The following is a 24,209-nucleotide window of genomic DNA, read 5'->3' on the forward strand; positions in this document are numbered from 1 at the left end:
TTTTTTTTACCCACCGCAGTCTTGTTTGAGGCCGGATGCTAAAGGGCTAATATATGACGCATATGAAGTAATTTCTCTACTTCTGGGTTTTTGGGCAAATTACACATAAAAAAAATTAAAATACAAAGAAAAAGTGATGATGTAGTGGTTAAATGGACATGTGTTGTGGTTTGTTTATGACCCGGAGCCCAAACAAGTTGAGGCGGTTTTGCAGGTGAGAGAACGGAGCTACTCTGGTTAGCTGTGTAGGCTAACACTTAGCGCCAGGACGTCTCCCACTCGCTTTGTCTTCCCTTCTCCACTAGGAACCGGAAAAAATACTTTTTGCGACTACTTTGGTGATTGCAGCCAAAAACAAAACAGTACACCATTTATCCGTGTAATGTTACGCTGTGCATTGCACAACGGAGCGGAGGTTCCCTGTAAGTGGTCAAATCCTGCGATATCACTCAGGGTTCAGACGAGACTGCGGTGCCGTATTTCATAAAAATCCACCAGCAAATGTGTAAATTTGAAATGGTTCTGACGCACAGTTCTCATATGTCTTCCAGGCGAGTGTTGCAGGCTGCCAAAACAGCCAATCTGACAGGTCACTTCCTGTTTGTTGGCTCTGACAGCTGGGGGTCCAAAATTTCTCCCATTCAAGACCAGGAGGAGGTTGCCGAGGGAGCAGTTACCATCTTGCCTAAAAGAGCCTCTATTGATGGTAGGCCATTGTGGCTGATTCAGTGGGTCTAATTGTGACAGTTGTTATGGGGATGTATGCCACCCGGTATGACAGTGACAAATGAGTATAATAACACAAAATGAAGGCAGTTAATGTTGCTTGACGAGTCTGGTGGTGATAATTTCACTCTGTCACTGTTGTTTTACAGGGTTAGTCTTGTAAATGAAAAAGGTGTATGACAGCCGTAACTTGATTCTTAACAGCTTCTGATGATAATGCTACACTAATACCACAATCCCTGTTCTCTCACTGGCTGCATGACATTTCCATAAACAATGCAATAAAACCTGATCTGTGCAACAACAAAGGGTTCGACGAATACTTCACAACAAGATCTCTAGAAAACAACCGCCGGAACATCTGGTTTGCAGAATTCTGGGAGGACGATTTCAAGTGCAAATTAACCCGGACTGGTATAAAGTCTGAACCCGGTCGAAGAAAATGCACAGGTGAGTAAGTGTAACAAACGGAGGAGCGTTTGTAGAAAGTCCATTTGTAACATGGTTTGTTTCTGTAATCACTGAACCTTCTGTCTCTGACAGGCGAGGAGAGAATCAGTCGAGATGCTCAGTATGAGCAGGAGGGCAAGGTGCAGTTTGTGATTGATGCTGTGTACGCCATAGCCCATGCCTTACACAACATGCACGTGGACCTGTGTCCTGGCTCCATGAGTGTCTGTGAGCAGATGGACCCTGTGGAAGGAAGGATGCTCCTCCAATACATTCGTTCTGTCAACTTCAACGGTAAGCACTTATAAAATCACCTGACTTCCACCTGACAGCTAAATTGCTGCTGTGTTGCAGAGGGCTTAAAATGAGATGTTTGCAAATGCAACAGCAGGGAAACCAGCTTGAAGACAACACTGAGCCCTGAGATGCTTCTGCTAATGCACCCAGTTATAGAATCTAGTGCATTTCTTCAAAGCACGTCGCCTCCTTCAGGCTGCCTCTTTTACGCTTCTCTGTATCTGACATTGCTGCTTTTCATCCTCGTCTTTCATAAAAAACATCATGGTTATGGTGGGGAGAAAAGTGTTCTCTGAAAGAATCTGCTGGATGACATTGGTTTGTAAGGAAGATATTTATTTATTTATTTATTTTGAGCACCTGAAGGGACTGCAGAGGAATCACGTTAGGGTAACAGAGTAGAGTGCACTGAAAGAGTGTGCACACTGAGGAAAACACACTGGAATCAGCTTTCACATGACTGCACAAGTCTGGAGAAAGCAAAGACCAGCTGTACTCAAGAGTGTGGGGATTTTTTTCATTGCTATTATGATGGAGGATGCAAAACTCCAGCTTAGAATGCTTGTTTTGTCATTCTCACTGACCATGTTTGTGCTTTTTTGACTGCATATTCTACAGGTATTTAAAATTCTCTATGCTCCAAACAGGCAGTGCAGGAACTGGAGTGATGTTCAACGAGAATGGAGATGCTCCCGGTCGTTATGATATATTCCAGTACCAATTTGCCAATGCCACCAACCCAGGCTACAAGGTCATCGGCCAATGGACAAACCACCTCCGACTCAATGTAAATATTTGTTTGTTGTCCACTTGAGGTCCAAAGTCAACAAAACATCCATCTTTACATGACTTCTCCATGTTTATGTGGTGGTTGTAGGACAGTACTGACAATCTTGATGTTTTTGCGCTGTACAGTTACCACAGACAGTATTCCTAATGGATTGATGGATGGATTGATGATGGATTAAGAGCAGGTGTGGTTATCAATGACAGAGAAATATCGCTTCCAAAGAGAAATGTACTAAATCAGAGAAGTAAACTGTTGCTTTCTGACTGTTCCACAGTGGTTATGTTCTAAAACTCAAATAACATAGTAATAAGGCCACACAACCCTGCGGAAAGGATTTTATAGGAATGTAGCCAAAGCAGACACGTCTTCCTTCTTGCTCTGTCTCTCTCAACATATGTGTGGTTTTGAGTTTAGATGGCACTTGAAATGAGCTCATGTGTCAGACTCTTTCATTCCCAAAGCTTAGTTCTGCTGGACACCAAAAGCCACTGATTGTATGACTGGTGGCAATCATTAGTCAAAACATATAATTGTAATGGTGATGTTAAAGGACAGATATTATATCTCTTTTACACAACTTCACATTTCTTGAGGCTTTACTTAATGTCTCTGACATGCATTGTTGAAAATACCACAAGGTTCATGCTCCACGGCATCCTTCTTGCCCTGTAAACAGCCCTGTTCAGAAAGGCCTGTTTTTGAGCATGTTCCTCAATCTACAAAGTGAACCATGACACGGCTGCTATTTGTTTGCTGAATCACACTTAAACAGAATTTTCAGTTTTGCAAATGCTTTTTGTTTACAAATGAAAAAATGACATATTTACAAATACACATTTATTTGTAAAAAACAACACACACATTACAGTAACTTGTGTGTTGTTTTTACAAATAAATTAACCAACCAACCAACCAACCAGTGATGAGTGGAGGCTCATTTTCCCATAATGCCTTTTGGCATCTGTGTGTGTTAATGATCAAACCTTCAGAATTAGCACATTACTTTAAAACTAAAACATATGTGCAATATTATTCACTTTGTAAAAATGACAGAGTTGACGTTAATTCAATAAACTTTCTGGAATTAGTTTGGTTTATAAATCAAACCATAAGTGAAAACTACTTTGCTTTTGATGTCTCCTGCCACACATCTGGGTCACTGTATGTAAATGATTTATTTTCTTTTTTTTGCAGTCTCGTAGTCAGGCTCCTTCTGCTGGGGTAGCATTGAGCTCAGCTCCTCACAGTTGCCTGATTGCTACAAAACACATAAGACAGGAATTAACATGTATGATTTCAAGGTTTAAAATGTTTTTGATTGTTCGGCTTTACTAATTATTCCAGCAAAAAAAAAAAGAACCCCTTAGCAGACTAAAAGTTTGCGGAACTAAATTTATCGGAAGCTAATTGGTCCGATGATGGTTTTCGAAGTTAGCTGAAAAGCTTATCCACTAACAAGAAAGTTAGTTTTGCTAATTAGCAGTTAGAGGAACTGTGCAATCCCAACACTGGTATCAGGATTGTGCATCCGTAATCTTTATATTAAATGTGTGAGTGCATGCATGCCTGCGTGCATGATTTTATTTAGTAAGTTCAATGTAAGTACATAATATAACTGGAAATATTTTAAAAATACAACCCCAATTCCAATGAAGTTGGGATGTTTTGTGAAATGTAAATAAAAATAGAATGCAATGATTTGCAAATCCTCTTCAACCTACATTCAATTGAATACACCACAAATACAAGATACCTAATGTTCAAACTGATAAACCTTATTGTTTTTGTACAAAAATTTGCTCATTTTGAAATGGATGCCTATAACACATTTCAAAAAGGTGGGACAGTGATATGTTTACCACTGTGTTACATCACCTTTCCTTCTAACAACACTCAATAAGCATTTGGGAACTGAGGACACTAATTGTTGAAGCTTTGTAGGTGGAATTCTTTCCCATTCTTGCATGATATACGACTTCAGTTGTTCAACCATCCAGCGTCTCCGGTGTCAAATTTTGCGCTTCATAATGCACCACACATTTTCAATGGGCAACAGGTCTGGACCGCAGGCAGGCAACAGTCTAGTACCCATACTCTTTTACTATGAAGCCACGCTGTTAAAGAATGTGCAGAATGTGGCTTTGCATTGTCTTGCTGAAATATGCAGGGATGTCCCTGAAAAAGATGTTGCTTGGATGACAGCATGTGTTACTCCAAAACCTGGATGCACCTTTCAGCATTGATGGTGCTATCAGGGATGTGTAAGTTGCCCATCTCATGGGCACGAACACAACCCCCATACCATCACAGATGCTGGCTTTTGAACTTTGCGCTGGTAACAATCTGGATGGTCTTTTTCCTCTTTTGTCTGGAGGAAACAATGTCCATGATTTCCAAAAACAATTTGAAATGTGGACTCATCAGACCACAGCACACTTTTCCACTTTGTGTCTGTCCATCTCAAATGAGCTCGGGCCCAGAGAAGGCAGCAGCGTTTCTGGATGTTGTTGATATATGGCTTTCGCTTTGCATGGTAGAGTTTTAACTTGCACTTGTAGATGTAGCGACGAACTGTGTTAACTGACAATGGTTTTCTGAAGTGTTCCTGAGCCCACGCGGTAAGACACACTGATGTCAGTTTTTAATGTAGGGCTGCCTGAGGGATTGAAGGTCACAGGCATTCAGTGTTGGTTTTCGGCCTTGCCGCTTACGTGTAGATAGTTTTTCAGATTCTCAGAATCTTCTGATTACATTACGGACTGCAGATGATGGAATCCCTAAATTCCTTGCAATTGAATGTTGAGAAACACTGTTCTTAAACTGTTTTTTTGACGCAGTTGTTCACAAAGTGGTGATCCTCGCCCCATCTTTGCTTGTAAACAGCTGAGCCTTTTGGGGATGCTCCTTTTATACTCAGTCATGACACTCAACAATTAGTTTCCTCAGTTCCCAAATGCTTATTGAGTGTTGTTAGAAGGGAAGGTGATGTAATACAGTGGTAAACATACCACTGTCCCAGCTTTTTTGAAACGTGTTGCAGCATCCATTTTAAAATGAGCAAATATTTGCACAAAAACAATAACGTTTATCAGTTTGAACATTAAATATCTTGTCTTTGTGTTGTATTCAACTGAATATAGGTTGAAAAGGATTTGCAAATCATTGTATTTTGTTTTTATTTACATTTCACACAACGTCCCAACTTCATTGGAATTGGGGTTGTACATGGATGGCACAAGAACGTGAAAACACTTATTTCCATTGTGGTCCATTTAAAAATCAAATGACAAAATAGAAGTAAAAATAATATAATAATACTAATAATAATAATAATAATAATAATGCAAGTGAAGCTTCGCGCAACAACGCGAAGCTCGCTTATGGTATGGTTAAGTGCCAAATTTTGAATCCACAGTAAAACAGGAAATGTTCAAATGTCAAACACATCCTGGATTGACAGACGAAATCCCATGGAATCTCGCAGGAACTCAGTGGCAAGCTCACACTCAAACAGTAAGTGCCAAATTTTCAGTCACAGTTAAACAGGAAATGTCAAATGTTGAACACTTCCTGGCATGGGTGGAACTAAAGTGGAGGCCAGGGTTTCACTGGACTCCCCTGAAATCTGATTGGACACAGATGATTGACATGTCACGGCAGTTGGTGCTGTGTACCACAAAAAGGTATAATCCACCTTAGTAAAAGAATGTTTGCCTCAGATTTGAACTGAACACATCGTTTGAACTATGGACTTCTAATCACACCAAAGTTATATTGGTGAGTAAATGACCATATTTTATGCCAGAAATGAGGTCCAGGTTGTTAAAAGCAGAATTTCTCCTTTAATTTGGGTTGCCTCATATATACATGGATATGAGGATATGGTGGATTAACTCGACACTCTGCAGCACTCTTGGATGTCTTCAAGTCTCACATTGTGGTTTGTGCTCGTCAACAACCAGTCAGTATTTTAGTTTGAGGCTGTACGATTTTTTTTAAACTTGTCAGTTTGCGACGAACCCGTGAGAGGCCCCAGCCGGGACCGGAGTTCGGCAGAGGTTGCTATTAGCCTGCGGCTCGTTGGAGGCCTCCAGCTAGGGCCAGATCTCGACATCAGTCCACAGTTTGTGGGAAGTTCCAGCAAGGACCACTTTGTCGGTGGGCGACAACGGCCCGCAGCTTGTTGAAGGCCCTTGCCATGACGGTGACCCGTCGAGGGCCCCAGCCAGGACTGGAGTTGAAGGAGGTCGCCATTAGCTTAGTCTAGCCTAGCCTGCAGAAGCAGGCCTTCAGCTTACGCCAGAGGAGGGAGTAGCAAGATGGCTACCAAGGAACCATACAGTTTCGCAGATACTGTGCATGCACCTCACAAACTGTTGAAATCCATTAAAAATCCAACAATCCCTAACAGAATATGGATTTTGGGGGTTATCTTAGCAATTTTTCAGCTTTTTTTTAATCAATGCGGGGTCGGTTTACAGCCATAAACTCATACCGGCCTTCTTTATGTACAAGAAGTCATTATCTCCTGCATTCAGCTTTGCTTGACTATGAATCTGAAAAGATTCCGTCGAAGCCAGCCAAGTCAAAACATGTAAGTGCTTCTACAAACTTGCTTTACCTGGCTGTTATTGTACTGCTGGCGGGGGATGTTGAGATCAACCCTGGACCGGAGTCACAACTGTCTAGGCTTGATCTCGATATGCAGTTAGCCAGAAATTTACAGCCATTTCAAGCATTCCACTTTCCAGCAGTGCAGTTCCCACTGGCTGCTCCGTGGGTGCCGAGACTGTTGCCGGAACTGCCGGGCCTGTTACGATTCGCTTTGATGGTGTGCGCCAGTTTTACAGCGCGTGTGGTTACCAGGACTGATGTTGGGAGCCTTGCTGGGTCAGGGGGAGATCATCTATGCCCTGGCTCTCCCTGTGTCAGCGGGGACGGTGTGTCCCGAAGGGCCTGTGCTGGGAGTCCACCCCTCTGCTTTACGAAGGAGTGGTGTTGCTCTTTTGTGTGCAAAGTGTGCATGTCCTGCACTGCCTGTGGAAGGACCTTGACCGGCGGGATGGATCTCGTTTGTCGCTTCGAGTGACAGCACAGTGGACGTGAGCCTTGTGGAGTCCATTCCAGAGAGCTACACACAAGCAGTAACAGCGCTCTCAATGAAGATAGACCTCAGACAAGTGCATAGTCTTTCGAACTGTACTAATATAGCAACAACTGCTGGACCTCAACCAGACCCCATAACATCTACGTGCAGAAATCCAGTATTCAAGAAGCATAGGCGTTCAAAATTGTTTACTACTCTGAACCACGCCGGGATTATGTGGGATCCAAGTTATAAGAAAACTGGCATGCTCGGAGGTCACTTAAATGTGCGTAGTATGGTATCAAAACACGAACAATTAGAATATTTAATGTGTGATTCAAATCTTGATTTTTTTTTTGGTTTATCAGAAACATGGCTTACTAGTGCCTCACCAGATTCAGCGGTACTGATACCAGGCTATAATATTTTTATAAAAGACAGAGATCAAGGAAAATTGGGTGGGGTACTGCTAAATGTCAGGAGTAAATTTAAATGTAATCAAATGGTATGGCCCAATAAGATTACACTAGAAGGCACTGGAGTAAACATTTCTCTTTCTGTGGAAATGTCACTGACTGTAATCTGTCTCTACCGTAAACTCTCTTCCACAAACGAGTTTTATGATCAACTGCGGGATTTACTTAAAACATGTGATCATAAAAAAGAAATGATCATATTAGGAGACTTCAATGTAAATTGGGATGACAAAAAACACAGGAAAAATCTGAAATTAGTTACTGATCAATTTAATTTTACACAATTAATTGAGAATCCGACCAGAATTACAAATCGTTCAGAATCCCGAATTGACTTGCTTTTCTCAAATAGGCCTGAAAGGATTACCAAAACATATAATTTATTGACTGGTCTCTCAGACCATAATGTTATTCTTTGTACAAGAAAATTAACTAAGCAACGTTTTGAGCATTCATACTCCAATCATGTTAGGAAACAAATGTCTAAAGTTATACCAAAGAATCAACAACAAAACGTGGGAAAAGCATTAAAGGATCTCACTTGGGAAAGTGTAACCTCATGTGACAATATTAAAATATGCTCTGATATATTTCTTAAAATTCAAAATGTATGTAGTTCTTTTACAAAAAACATGAATTATAGGAAAAAAAAAATCTTACTCTGTCCCATGGGTAGATTCAAATTGTATAAATTTAATGAAAAAAAGAGACCAGTTATTGAAAAACTCAATAAAATCCAGGTTGACAACAGACAGACAGAAATATACTTCAATGTGAAATAGAGTAATATCAGAAATGCAAAGAGCAAAAGCAAATTTTTTTTATCACAATAATGCAAAACGCAAGCAGAAATGGAAAACAAATATGGCAGAATATTAACAAACTTTTAGTGAGGCAGAAAAAGAAAGATGCAAATGATTTGGAATTGAAAATTAATAACCAGCTTGTGAATGATCCTATGATCTTAGCAAAAGAGCTGAATTTATAATTTCTACGCTCTGTTGAAGAGATGGCAGCAAGTTTCAAATCGCCTGAAATAACCTACAATATTCCAGTACACAGTCAAACTTTTAATATAGAACTAATATCAGAGGTTGAAACTTTAAAAATTATAAATGCCATGAAGGAGTCCAAAAAATAAAGATCATCATGGCTTTGATGTTGGATTCCTAAAAACACATAAAATGGCTCTAGTACATCCAGTTACACATTTAATAAATTTGTCAGTTGAGCATTCCATTGTACCACAGATATGGAAGATGGCCACAGTTACCCCAATTTTTAAGGGGGGTGACAAAAATAATATTAATAACTACAGACCAATTAGCATACTGTCAGTCTTTTCTAAAGTCCTTGAAAAGTGGGTTGCCAAGCAACTGATTCAACATCTATAAAGTGGCCAAACTACTCTGCATCCCATGCAATTTGGTTTTTGTACGTTGCCAAGCAACTGATTCAACATCTACAAAGTGGCCAAACTACTCTGCATCCCATGCAATTTGGTTTTCGTACCTACCATTCAACTGAGACTGCCATAACAATGTTCATGGAAAAAGTGAAAAGTCTTTTGGATAAAAACAATTGTGTAGGAGCAGTTTTCTTAGATTTGCGTAAAGCATTTGATCTAGTGAATCATAATATTTTATTATTAAAGTTGCAATCTTATAATTTTTCTGAGCATGCCATAAAATGGATGGCATCTTATTTATCAAATAGAAAACAAGCCACCATGGTAAATGGTATTAAATCCCCCTACTTAGATTGTGCACTAGGAGTCCCCCAAGGATCTATCTTGGGGCCCATTTTATTTTCATTATTCATTAATGACCTACCAAGTGTTTGTGAAGATGTGGACATACAACTTTACGCTGATGATGCGGTAATCTACAAAAGTGCAAGATCACCTGAGGCAGCAGCTCAAACTCTTACATCAGCCCTAAAGTATATTTCAGATTGGCTTAACGGATCATGTCTGAAATTAAACATACAGAAAACTGTCTGTATGTATTTTTCAAAAAAGGCTCCCAATATAGAGCGCTCCAATGTGTACATCGGAGATGATGAACTGCAGTTAGTTAAAGAATTCAAATATTTGGGAGTGTTGCTGGACTCGACACTCTCCTTTAAAAAATCATATTAAAATGATAACTAAAATAATCAAATGCAATGTGTTTAACTTCAACCAAATAAGGAGATCAATGACAGATCAAGCGGCTATGATGTTCTTGCACTGTATGATTTTTTCTCATGTAGGTTACTGCATAACCAGCTGGTCTCTCACAGGTGTGACAATTTTAAAATCGATTAAAAGGCTTTATAAAAGAGCACTGAAAATTTTAGATAAAAGACCATTTTCATATCATCACTGCAAAATTTTAACAAAGTATAACTTTAGTTTTGAAAATTTTATAAAATTTAAAAATGATTGTCTAATATATAAAATTTTACATGGGTTGGCTCCTCCACCTCTTACAAACTATATTAAATATAGAACAGTTGGTCTGAGGGTCACCAGGGCTATGAGTAGAGGGGACTGTGAAGTGTCTGTGCGAAAAACAGCTTTTGCACAAAATGTTCTGTCGTACAAAGGCAGTGCCCAGTGGAATGCTTTGCCAACTACAGTGAGAGAGGCTCCAAGCTTTAAAGCCTTCAAAGTCACTTAAAGGAGTGGCTCAAATCAAATAAAAAAATGTGAGCATTATGAACTCAATTGTAGAAACTAAGAAGAACTGTAGGGAATGTGCAATGCACTACAGCACTTTATAAATTATTGTTTTTAAAGTTATGGTTTTTAAAATATATAAATGTATGAAATTAGACTTGCAATTTTAATTAACTTATTCTAATTGAATTGTACATATAGTTTTTTTTTTTTTTTTTTTAACTGTGTCCTCCTTTGACTGAATTTGTGTAAGCTAACCTTCATGCTCAGATCATGTTAGTATCCTTTTGTTTCCTGTTTTTTGTCTAGTTAGTGTCTTGTTGTAGTAGTTGGTGACCCCTATGTAATGTAGTCTGTTGTATTGTAAGCTCCTGTGATGTTTGTGTGTTTTTACTGTAAATTGTTTAATTCTTAGAGTCTTTCAGGGACTACAGATGGAAATTAGCCCATGGCTATAATCTGACATATTTACACTTTATGTGTTCATTAATATATTAATATTATATAATATTATATTAATATGTGTTGTCCCTTTTAAATAAATAAATAAATAAATGAAACATGTATAAGCTAACAGACAGCAGCTGGTTGATGCTCTGTTGGCTTATTAGTGCAGCAGATAACTGAAACAATCCATCGGTATTGTTTTTTTGGATTGGTTTATTCTGTAGAATCTGTGATAGTTTGATCATTTCAATGCCTTTGTTGTGAAAAGAAATTGTCAAGAAAGAGTTATTGCTATCTTTGGTTATTGTAGTTTTTTTCTGTTTTATTTAAACCAGAGGTCTCAAACCAGTTCCAGAAAGGGCCGAGAGGGTGCAGGCTTTCTGTGCAACCACCCACTCCAGCAGGTTATTTCACTGATTAACGTCACTTTGAGCAGGTGAAATCAGTTAATCAGTGAAATCACCTGCTGGAGTGGGTGGTTGCACAGAAAGCCTGCACCCTCTCAGCCCTTTCTGGAACCGGTTTGAGACCTCTGATTTAAACCAAACCTAAATCTAGCTAAATCATTTATGACAAAAGGAATATATATGGGTAATTTTTGTTCTAAAAGTATTGTGTTTGCTAAAGCTATTAGAATGCCCAGTTTTCGTTGTAAAACTGAAAAAATTAGTGTGATAAGTTCGTGTATCTACTGTGATTGTTAACTAGATCTCTCAGTCTAAGTTCTAAACCTGTCTTTGTGGTAGTATGTCCTCTATTGCGCTTACCTGATCTTTTTGAACTTATGTTGTTTTTTGTTAAAGTATGCCCATATTACAATACTTTCAATATCTTTTTAGAAACATTACCTAGTTTTTTTACATTGTCATTAAGTGCATACGGATAACTTGTGGCTAGTTCCTTGTACCAATATTCCTCCGTTTGTAATCGTTTTGAAACTAAGCTCAGACATTCACCTTCTTCCAAAAATACTTCCTCTGTAGGCATTACAGCTATGTCATCTACACTATGACCATTTGAGCAAAAGTGTTGGTATAAAAATAAATCACACATTTTACTAAGCCGCTGTCTATGGTTGTTCACTCTACTCCTAAGGGTTTGGCTAGTTTCTCCCACATATTTGATTCCACATTTTTTACAGCTAATCAAGTAAATTATATTTTTTGTGGTGCATGTCATTTCTGTTTCACATGAGCTAACCTAGTATTGTCTACCTGTGGTGTTACTACTGAAGTTATTCCCTTCTACTATGTATTTGCAAGTTTTATGTCAGGTTTGCAATGACGGATTACTTATCCAAAGGACATTTAAATCATCAACACGTAACTTAAATAGCACACAAGAATAAATATAACCCAGTGACACCCAGCAAAAGCAGGGAAAATGAGTTTTGTCATCATTGGTCCACTAATATGATTTTAAAAATTATTGGTAATAATTTAATATGTATGGTAAGTATTTGTGTGTTTTGAGTTACAACATCAAAATGGCCAGTCTGGTCATATATATAGTAAAATCACCAGTGTAAAACGAACACTGACCGTGTTAAATTAACACTGCCAGTGTACATATGGTCCTACTCTGGTAGGACCATATGTACACTGGCAGTGTTAAATTAACACTGGTGATTTTACTGTGTAATGACAACGGTTTCATCCATTTGATATGTTATAAAATGATGTTGGTCCTTCTCATACTTCTTCAGTCATACAACTGTTTGTTTATGTGTTCATCCCAGCCAGAGGAGATGCTGTGGTCAGGGGGCGAACACAGGATCCCTGATTCGGTGTGCAGTCTCCCCTGTGAGTCTGGTGAGAGGAAGAAGATGGTGAAAGGCGTACCCTGCTGCTGGCACTGTGAGCTCTGTGATGGTTACCAGTATGTGATGGATGAATTCACCTGTGACACTTGTCCCTTCAACATGAGGCCCTTCAAAAACCGCACTGGCTGCCGACCCACACCAATCATTAAACTGGAGTGGAGCTCTCCCTGGGCCATTATCCCCGTCTTTCTGGCCATCCTGGGCATCCTCGCCACCTCCGGGGTCATCGTCACCTTTGTCCGCTTCAATGACACGCCCATTGTCCGAGCTTCAGGCAGGGAACTCAGTTATGTGCTGCTGACGGGCATCTTCCTCATCTACCTCATTACTTTCTTCATGATCGCTGAGCCCAGTATAGTGGTGTGTGCCTTCCGCAGGCTGCTGCTGGGGCTCGGCATGAGCATCAGCAACTCAGCTATGCTCACCAAGACCAACCGGATCTACCGCATCTTTGAACAGGGGAAGAAATCAGTCACAGCGCCAAAGTTCATCAGTCCCACCTCTCAGCTCATCATCACTTTTATACTCATCTCTGTGCAGGTAAGCAGACAAATTCCTTTCACACAGATCAATGGGATTCTTCCTGCTGTGATAGGTCCACTAATGCTGCCATCTCGGCAGGTACTTGGGGTAATCATCTGGTTTGGTGTAGTGCCACCTCACACCATCATCGACTACGAGGAGCAGAAACCACCAAACCCAGAGTTTGCCCGAGGAATCCTCAAGTGTGACATGTCCGACCTGTCCCTCATCTTATGTCTGAGCTACAGTATCCTCCTAATGATCACTTGCACTGTGTACGCCATCAAAAGCAAAGGGGTTCCTGAGACCTTCAACGAGGCCAAGCCCATTGGCTTCACCATGTACACCACCTGCATCATCTGGCTGGCCTTTGTACCCATCTTCTTTGGCACAGCACAGTCAACAGAAAAGGTGAGATATCAAATATGTGTGTGTGGTTTAATGCACCTTTATCCTATTACTGGATCACATGCAGAGCCTTTGTAGTGATTGTAAAGCAGCAAGTAACAGGTAAACTTGTGGCATGCATGGATTTTTGAATTGTACTTTTTGCTATTAGTTATTAATTATACAATAACATGATTTTGGAGGGTGTGATGGTTGATTATCAGCCCTCTATTTATGGGTAGTTACTAAAAATTCATTATGGACACCAGTAATCAACCACGGGGTCTGGAATAAATCATGTTATTTTCATTATTGTCACTTACACCATATGACCACACAGAAAACACGCTGAACGATGGAACACGGCGACTGCCAAGTCATTTAAAGGTGTGAAGGCAGCGTGACAACAGGGTGATGTTCGTTGGCTGATTGCTCAAAAAATAATCCAAGATAGAAGAATATGCTCTGAAACAGTTGAATTTCTGCAGACGATGGTATGATCAGCCCACCCTTCGAGAGCCATTATAGAATGTCAGTGTTTATGCAAAATAATGGGAACCTCCAGGGAACACCCTAGTAAGTGACAATAATAATAAGGCATGGAATAAATTCATTTTAAATTACAAAGGACTACACCATATACATAAGGGACATTCTACCAGAAATGCATCTTTCCACTTCCAAAAATCTTGAGGAAAAAACAAACAAACAAACTTTATTTTTAGATCTGAACATCAAGTCATATGGAGGACATATTACACTGTGAGAAATGCCTATTGTGCCATCTCAGCACGTTTTTGCATTCATATAAAATACATTTTTATGCATGTTTCACTGCTAAAATGTCAGGCCCCGTCACAGACAAATTTGTGTATGGTAATGGAATGTCCTTGTAAATTTCTTTGTCATAAACAACATTTTCTTATGTGTCATGTGTCCCTGATTGTATTTAACATAGTTTTGTAAACCCCATAAAATATATATACGATTTTGAAAGATAACCACATCATACCCATTGGGCAGTCATGATTGTGAAGAAACACCCAGTACTTGGGAGATTGTTACAAACATATCACATAATCATGAATATATATATAAATGCAACACTTTTGGTTTTGCTCCCATTTTGTATGAGATGAACTCAAAGATCTAAAACTTTTTCCACATACACAATATCACCATTTCTCTCAAATATTGTTCACAAACCAGTCTAAATCTGTGATAGTGAGCATTTCTCCTTTGCTGAGATAATCCATCCCACCTCACAGGTGTGCCATATCAAGATGCTGATTAGACACCATGATTAGTGCACAGGTGTGCCTTAGACTGCCCACAATAAAAGGCCACTCTGAAAGGTGCAGTTTTATCACACAGCACAATGCCACAGATGTTGCAAGATTTGAGGGAGCGTGCAATTGGCATGCTGACAGCAGGAATGTCAACCAGAGCTGTTGCTCGTGTATTGAATGTTCATGTCTCTACCATAAGCCGTCTCCAAAGTCGTTTCAGAGAATTTGGCAGTACATCCAACCAGCCTCACAACCGCAGACCACGTGTAACCACACCAGCCCAGGACCTCCACATCCAGCATGTCCACCTCCAAGATCGTCTGAGACCAGCCACTCGGACAGCTGCTGAAACAATCGGTTTGCATAACCAAAGAATTTCTGCACAAACTGTCAGAAATCGTCTCAGGGAAGCTCATCTGCATGCTCGTCGTCCTCATCGGGGTCTCGACCTGACTCCAGTTCGTTGTCGTAACCGACTTGAGTGGGCAAATGCTCACATTCGCTGGCATTTGGCATGTTGGAGAGGTGTTCTCTTCACGGATGATGCGAAGGAGATGTGTTGCACTGCATGAGGCAAATGGTGGTCACACCAGATACTGACTGGTATCCCCCCCCAATAAAACAAAACTGCACCTTTCAGAGTGGCCTTTTATTGTGGACAGTCTAAGGCACACCTGTGCACTAATCATGGTGTCTAATCAGCATCTTGATATGGCACACCTGTGAGGTGGGATGGATTATCTCAGCAAAGGAGAAGTGCTCACTATCACAGATTTAGACTGGTTTGTGAACAATATTTGAGGGAAATGGTGATATTGTGTATGTGGAAAAAGTGTTAGATCTTTGAGTTCATCTCATACAAAATGGGAGCAAAACCAAAAGTGTTGCGTTTATATTTTTGTTGAATATATATATATATATATATATATATATATATATATATATATATATATATATATATATATATATATATATATATATATATATATATATATATATATATATATATATATATATATATATATATATATATCTCACCACCTTGATCTACACACTTGAGGAGAGCAATTCTTATGAAAAATGTCAAATAGTTATCTTTTTATTCATAATACCTTGTGCGGCAGGATGGACTGTGCTGTGACAGGACTGACAGTGTTGTGACAGAGCTGATGTGTTTTTTGTTACAAGGAATTTTTATTTATTTATGCTCTTTACACAGGTTTTGATAAATATTCCTGATTACATTTCTTATTTTGATTTTATTTTCAAGTAGAATAATGCTAAAACTCAACCAAAGACTTTATTAGAATAGGACTGACAAGTGATATTGCCCAATGAAATGTGTTTAAAATATTGCAAAATAAATAAATAAATAAATAAAAAATAAATAAATAAATACTTTTATGGTCCATTTAAATCATTTCCACTCAACATTAACGTGGTCACCGGTGTTGGGGAAAGTAACTTTGGAAAGTTACTTCATTAGTTAATCTATACAGTTATATTTTACAGTTACTTCTTACATTTACTTCATTAGCAGCTGCGGACACCTTGTCGGCAGCTGCTGAATGTAATTAATAAAGTTACACATAATCTAATTTGGTTATTTTTAAGATTTAGTACTCAGAAAAGTAACTATTAGTTACTTTGCTGATTAGTTACTTTTCTGAGTTAGATTACTTGTTACCTTATTAGTTACATTACTAATGTGTAACCTGTAACCAGTGTAACCTACATTAGCTACATTTTATGAAAAGTAACTATTAGTTACTTTGCTGATTAGTTACTTTTCTGAGTTAGATTACTTGTTACCTTATTAGTTACATTACTAATGTGTAACCTGTAACCAGTGTAACCTACATTAGCTACATTTTATGCAAGTTGGTGAGTTGGAATCAACTATCGGGGAGAGATTGTACGGTTTGTACGGCGTCAGTCACAATCAGTCAGCGCTGCGTGTCGTCAGAGCGAGCTGCAAAAAGTTTGTACCTGAGTTTTCAGAGGTGGTGTTTGTGGTTGCCATCTGCCACGCCGGTGTTTGCCAACCCGGACACCTCAACCGGCAACTTAGCCCCGCGACTGGACAGCAACAACGTCCGAGGCCCAACGTGGTGAATTCACTGAGGCCGCGCGCTGCGTCATTAGAGCCGCGCGTCACGAGTGCCGCTTCCCCGAGCCCTCGTGCAGCCACCGCGGATCCATCAGCGCGGAAACACCGAGGCCGCGCGGCACCAGCGCACTGCAGATCCATCCCGGTGACAAACAACGCAGGCTGTTAACATCGGCGATCGACAAGCTGCTCATAAGCCGACCATGGGGCCTAAGAAGGTTCTGACAGCGGAGGAAGGTGACGATATTAAAAAATCTCTGGACTTTCTATCAGAGGAGATTTCTGTTGTGAAGCAGCAACAGAAATCAATTATGGATCTGGTGGAGGAGGTGAAGGCATTACGGCTCCAGAATGCCGAGAAAGACCGGCATCTGGTGCAGCTGGAAAATAGAGTAGCTGAATTGGAGCAGTACACCAGAATTAACGACGTCATCATCACAGGTCTTCACATCAAACCACGGTCCTACGCACGGGCGGTAACAGATGAGAGCGGAGGGGAGCCCAGTGAACAGGAGGTCAGCTCTGTGGAAAAACAGGTTGCTGATTTCCTCCTATCTAAAGGTATAGAAATGGATTTAAATAACATTGAAGCGTGCCACCCTCTGCCCGGGAGAAATGACGGTGATAAACGAACCGTCATCATGAGATTCATCAACAGAAAACACAAAACAGCACTGTTAAAACAAGGAAGAAAACTGAAAGGGACAAATGTATTCATCAATGAACATCTCACCAAACGGAATGCCAACATCGCCAGGAAAGCACGCTTCTTGAAGAAACAGGGAAAAATCCAGCACACATGGACTTCAAACTGTAAAATATTCATCAAACTGAACGGATCACCAGAACAAGCAAAAGTCATGGCAATAAGGAACATCGAGGAGCTGGACAAATATGAACAATAGTGTTTCTTAAAGCGAGGATCTGGACAAATATGACCAATAAGGTATTAGGACATAAACACATCACAACACCATGACACAGACCAGAGGAACCTATTCATCTACTACCTATTCATCTACATCTGGAGACAAGAAGGATATAACTCAAAGGATTGCTGATCATGGAAAAGTAGAACTGAGAACATTTAAATACACAGACCACAATGTACTGGACTTGGAGCACGATATAGACCCGGACAATAATTTCTTCTCAAATATCAATGACAGTTGTTGCTATTATACAGATGAACAGTTTAATCGGATCATTAGAACGGATAACAAATTATCAATAATCCATTTCAACAGCAGAAGTCTATATGCAAACTTTAACAACATTAAAGAATATTTAAGTCAGTTTAAAAAAATATTTAACATAATTGCTATATCAGAAACATGGATCAATGAAGATAAAGGAATGGATTTTGAACTGGATGGATATGAATTTAATTGTGTAAACAGAAAAAATAAGAGTGGAGGAGGAGTGGCTGTGTATGTGGATAAGAACATGGATTATAAAATAGTAGACAATATGACAACTGTGATTGATAACTTATTAGAATGTATAACTATTGAAATATGTGAAGAAAAAAGCAAAAATGTATTAGTCAGCTGTATATATAGAGCACCAGGATCTAGTATTGAAACATTCACTGACTGTATGGGAAAAATGTTCTCAAAAACTAATCAAAAAACTGTGTTCATTTGTGGTGACTTAAATATTGATCTGCTCAATCCAAATAAGCATAAAATAACAGATGAATTTATCAGTATAATGTACAGTATGAGTTTATATCCAAAAATCACCAGGCCAAGCAGAATTACATCCCATAGTGCTACCTTAATTGATAATATATTCAGCAATGATACTGAGAATAACACTGTGAGTGGATTATTAATCAATGACATTAGTGATCATCTACCAGTTTTCATAGTTTATAATAGAAACCATCGGCGGAATCAGCCAGAGGACAAAATAAAATACAGGCGAGTGCGGACAGAGGAAAACATGAACACACTAAAGAAGGATTTACAGGAGCAAAACTGGGAAAAGGTATACAGTGAAAGTGATGTTGATAGTGCATATGAAACTTTTTTACAAATATTTATATCATTATATGATAAAAATTGTCCAATTAAACAAGACTACAGAAAACAAAAAATCCAAGCTCGACCATGGATGACGAAAGGGTTACGAAATGCATGTAATAAGAAAAATACACTGTATAGAGAATTCATAAAACTAAAGACTAAAGAGGCAGAAAATAGATATAAGAAATACAAAAATAGATTAACTAATATTATACGGGTATGTAGGAAGGAATATTATAGTAACATATTATATAATAACAAAAACAATATTAAAGGAATATGGGATATATTAAATAGCATTATCAAAAATGGTAATAAAAAACAGAGTTACCCTCAGTATTTCATTGATAATAATGTCAAGAAGGAAAATAAGGATGAGGTAGTCAACGGTTTTAATAATTTTTTTGTAAATATTGGACCAAGCTTGGCAGAAAAAATTCCTGATTCCCAATCTGAGGATTGGGATAATAATCTTATAGAAAGAAATCCCTGTTCAATGTTCCTCACAGCAGTGGATGGAAATGAAATTATAGACATTGTGAATAATTGTAAATATAAAACATCTACCGATTTAAATGAAATTGATATGGTGGTGGTAAAACAGGTCATTGAATGGATTGTAGAACCATTAACATACATCTGTAACTTATCATTTCAAACCGGTAAATTTCCCAATCAAATGAAAATAGCTAAGGTTGTGCCGCTGTATAAGACTGGGGATAGACACCACTTCACAAATTATAGACCTGTTTCTTTGCTTCCACAATTTTCCAAATTATTAGAAAAGTTATTCAATAATAGATTAGACAAATTCATAAATAAACATAAATTACTTACTGATAGTCAATATGGATTCAGAGCACATAGTTCAACATCACTTGCATTAATAGAATCAGTTGAGGAGATTACAAACGCCATAGACCACAAATTACATTCAGTTGGAATATTTATAGACCTTAAAAGGCTTTTGATACAATTAATCATGACATATTAATCAATAAACTTGAACAGTATGGGATTAGGGGGTTGGTGTTGCACTGGGTGAGAAGCTACTTAAGTAACAGAAAACAGTTTGTGAAGTTGGGGGAATATACATCATCATGCTTGGACAATGCTTGTGGCGTCCCACAGGGGTCAGTATTGGGTCCAAAACTGTTTCTAATTTATATAAATGATATTGTCAATGTTTCCAAAATATTAAAATTAGTATTATTTGCAGATGACACAAGCATTTTTTGTTCAGGGGGGGATTTGCAGGAGTTACTGAGGAGGATCAGTATAGAAATGGGAAAATTGAAAATATGGTTTGACAGAAACAAATTATCATTAAACTTAAGTAAAACAAAATACATGTTATTTGGCTATTGTAATACAGACATACAGGTTCAGTTACAAGTCGAGGGGGTAGATATTGAAAGGGTACATGAAAATAAGTTTCTGGGGGTGATAATAGATGATAAGATAAACTGGAAGACTCATATAAAACATATACAAAGTAAACTGTCAAGAAGCATTTCAGTTCTAAACAAAGCGAAACATATTCTGGACCACAACTCACTCCGCATTCTTTACTGCTCACTGGTTTTACCATATTTACAGTACTGTGCAGAGGTATGGGGCAATACTTATAAAGGTACAACACAATCACTATCAGTAATGCAGAAAAGAGCTATAAGAATTATTCCATAATACTGGCTATAGAGATCATACAAATCCACTATTTTTACAATCCAAATTCTTAAAATTCACAGACTTGGTTCATTTTCAAACAGTACAAATTGTGTATAAAGCAATAAACAATTTACTTCCAGCAAATATTAAAAATATGTTTAACAGATCAGGGGATTACAGTCTGAGGGGGAAATTTAATTTAAAGCATCAGTGGGCACGAACAACATTAAAAGGTTTCTGTATTTCTGTCTGTGGGGTGAGGATGTGGAACAGATTGGGAGTGGGGCTCAAGCAATGTCCAAGCATGACCCAGTTCAAACAGCGGTACAAAAATATGTTTTTTTCTGGGTATAGGGAGGAGGAAGGGTAATGAGGGTTAGGGTGTTTTTGTTTTTTGCTTCGGCTTGTAAATATATAGTATTTTGTATGTAAGTAGGTATGTGTAGGTGTATATTTATGTTTGTGTATATATATGTGTATATATGTATATGTGTATATATGTGTATGTATATGTATATATATATATATTGATATCGGTTTAGGTGTGTAGGAATCTATGTGTATATGTGGCAAAGGGTATTACTGGTTGTGGGGAAGAAGGGGTAGGGATAAATAAGCTGATGCTTCACCCTACCCCTTTTCGAACATGTTGGGTACACAGTAGGAACTTTTTTGTTGTTGTCTTTACTGATCTATCTTGTAATTGTTGTTGTATCAAATGTTCGAAATAAACAGTTTTCATTCATTCATTCATTCATAAAGGCAGTGACAGGGCCTGACAGTCGCAGTGTTGCCAACTCCTCAGTAAGAAAAGTAGCTATTGGCTGCCCTAAAAGTCCCCAGAAGTCACAAAATGACATCATCATCATCTAATTTGCATATTATTTACATACTATGATGTCGTCACAGATGCTATAGAGAAAAAAAAAACGTGGGAGAGACCATTGAATACATTATCAACGTTTTAATATTGTTTGTTAAATTCCATATTCTTAAGAGTATTGAAAAGGAATTTACACGGACTTCTGGCTGAATTTGAACAATATATAAGCAGTATTAAGCTTATTACTCTCCCAAATGTCAGAAAACTGTCACACTCTATAAGGAACTTTTTGAAAAGAATTAATGTTGAAAAATGCCTTTACATTTGTGATTGTACAATTTATTTTTTTCTATCTCTTTCTCTTTAAAAAAAAAGTTGTGACAGACAAAAAAAGTGAGTAAAAACACCTTAATAATATTGAACTGCAAATAAACTTGATTGTTGATTTGTTTGTTTATTTTGCCATTAAAATTGGCTGTCACTTTTCAAAAAAGCATAACTTCTCAAGACCAGGAATCCTCAGTTTGGAGACTAATTCGACAGCGCAGCAAACAAGGTAAGTACGCTGAGCAAGTCAGAGTCAGGTTTGTCATTCAATGTGGGAACAGCCGCGGAGGCATCGCGCGTGCATGTTTGGACGCGGAGGATTGTAGATATCCCTCCGCTCAGAGCCGGTGTCCCATCGAGATGAGGTGAACGTCGAGATGAGGTGCATCGCGCTACTGCGCATGCATGCGCACATCGCTCTACCCCAGATTTGAAGACATCACCCGTCGAGATGAGGTGCGTCACACAATTGCACATGTGGAGATGATGCAACTCGCTCGATGTGCAACTGCGCATGCGCATTTTGTTTTTTTTTTCCCCCTCTACCCACCACGGAGAAGTGCGCTTCATCTGCGGAGGTGAACAGCCAGTGGAGCAAACAACGTTTTTAAAAAATATATATAGAAACACACTGCTTCACTTTAAATGCACAAGTCCGTTTCAGACGATCAGCACAGACCCTTTCTCTTAAAAGGCTTTATTTTACTCAGCATGTGGCTTTGTAAACTTGTAGCATCACCTGCTACATTGATTAGCGCTTACATTAGTTATGGACATGCTCAGATAAGTCTGTCGAGATGAGGTGCACCGTCAAGATGAGGTGCCTCACGTAACTGCACATGCATGCGCTGAAAAAATTACTTGATGAAGTTCGCTTATTTTGGGTGACGTCTTCAAATCTGGGGTGGAGTGATGTGCGCATGCACACGCATGCGCAGTTGCGCGACGCACCTCATCTCGACGTTCACCTCATCTCGACGGGACACCGGTGTTCCGTCGAGATGAGGTGCGCCGTCGAGATGAGGTGCATCGTCGAAATGAGGTGCGTCGCGTAACTGCATATGTGTGCACTGAAAAAATTACTTGACAAAGTTCGCTTATTTTGATGGGCAAGTTAATGTATAAATTGTTCATCCGAATGTAGTAATGTATAAAATCTACTCACTATAAAACGATAAGTATTTTTAACCTGGAGTTAGCTTATTTTGACAGGCAAAATATACATATACATACATTTATGCACCTAACATAAAATACAGAAAATGTTTTACTTACTACGTTATAAATACACTGAATACAATTAAAAAAAAACTTTGACAGAAAAAACAAAAAAAAACAAAATGCGCATGCGCAGTTGCACGTCGAACGAATTACATCATCTCCCCATGTGTAGTTGCGCGAGGCACCTCATCTCGACGGGTGACATCTTCAAGTCCTGGGTAGAGCATACTGCGCATGCGCACCTCATTTTGACGTTCACCTCATCTCGACGGGACTCCGGCCCAAGGCATACGCCAACTATGCGGTCGCTTAGGGCCTCCACGCCACCAGGAGGCCCCGAGAGCTGAGCATCCACAGACTTCAATAGCGACACAAAGCATGCAGTGAAACGAGACGAGTCATTGGATAAATGCTGGGCTTTGTTCCACCCATCGGACGCTCAGCGTCTTTGGGGGTCTATGGGGCAGTGGGCGGGCCTCAGCTGGCCCGGATGCTCAGCTTCTGCATGATGATTGGATGATCTGTCTGAGGCTGAATCCCTTTTTGATTGACAGCGAAATGAGCGAATCAGCGATCTTTTGGTGTAAACATCCGTGGGAGCATTTTCATTCTGTTCTGAGTTGAACCGGAGACTTTCCTAATCCTCTTAGCGGCATTTTCTTTGTTTAAAAACGACTAGCGACAAATCGAGCTTCTATTTCTGGTGGGGGTTTTTTGTAGCTGCTTGTGTTTGGAGACTGACTTCTATCACTCTTTCTGACTTCTATCGCAGTTTCTGTCCCTACCGAGCAGCGGGTGCTGCTGAGCTCCTCCACCGTCACAAAGCACTCAGAGGTGGACACACTTCACACTAGCCTCGCGCCAGTCCCAGCTAGCGAGCTAGCTAGGTAGCAAGCTGCACATAATGGCAGACAATTTGAATGTTGTGGACCGGATTTTGGCGAAGCCATTTGATAGTCTTCCTTACGAAGAAAAACAGAGTTAAACAGCAGGGCAGATAAACTCAGATTAATTTGGTGCAAAAGGTGGGGAAAAGTAGCTCAGCTCTCAATGGTTTGCAGGCCAAAGTTAAA

General features: G+C 39.2%; 1 protein-coding gene across 1 annotated transcript in view; it reads left to right on the forward strand.

Moving 5' to 3' along the window:
* The window catches only part of grm6b (glutamate receptor, metabotropic 6b), a 78,961-nt gene that overhangs the window by 33,914 nt on the left and 20,838 nt on the right, over positions 1 to 24,209 (forward strand). The window contains exons 4-9 of the mRNA XM_034167299.1: positions 552 to 706; positions 1,036 to 1,176; positions 1,270 to 1,470; positions 2,121 to 2,260; positions 12,673 to 13,296; positions 13,378 to 13,689. Of these exons, the coding sequence (XP_034023190.1) occupies positions 552 to 706; positions 1,036 to 1,176; positions 1,270 to 1,470; positions 2,121 to 2,260; positions 12,673 to 13,296; positions 13,378 to 13,689 (1,573 nt within the window). The remainder of the gene's footprint in view (positions 1 to 551; positions 707 to 1,035; positions 1,177 to 1,269; positions 1,471 to 2,120; positions 2,261 to 12,672; positions 13,297 to 13,377; positions 13,690 to 24,209) is intronic.

Source organism: Thalassophryne amazonica, chromosome 3 (assembly GCF_902500255.1).
Source record: "Thalassophryne amazonica chromosome 3, fThaAma1.1, whole genome shotgun sequence".
NCBI classification, from domain to species: domain Eukaryota; kingdom Metazoa; phylum Chordata; class Actinopteri; order Batrachoidiformes; family Batrachoididae; genus Thalassophryne; species Thalassophryne amazonica.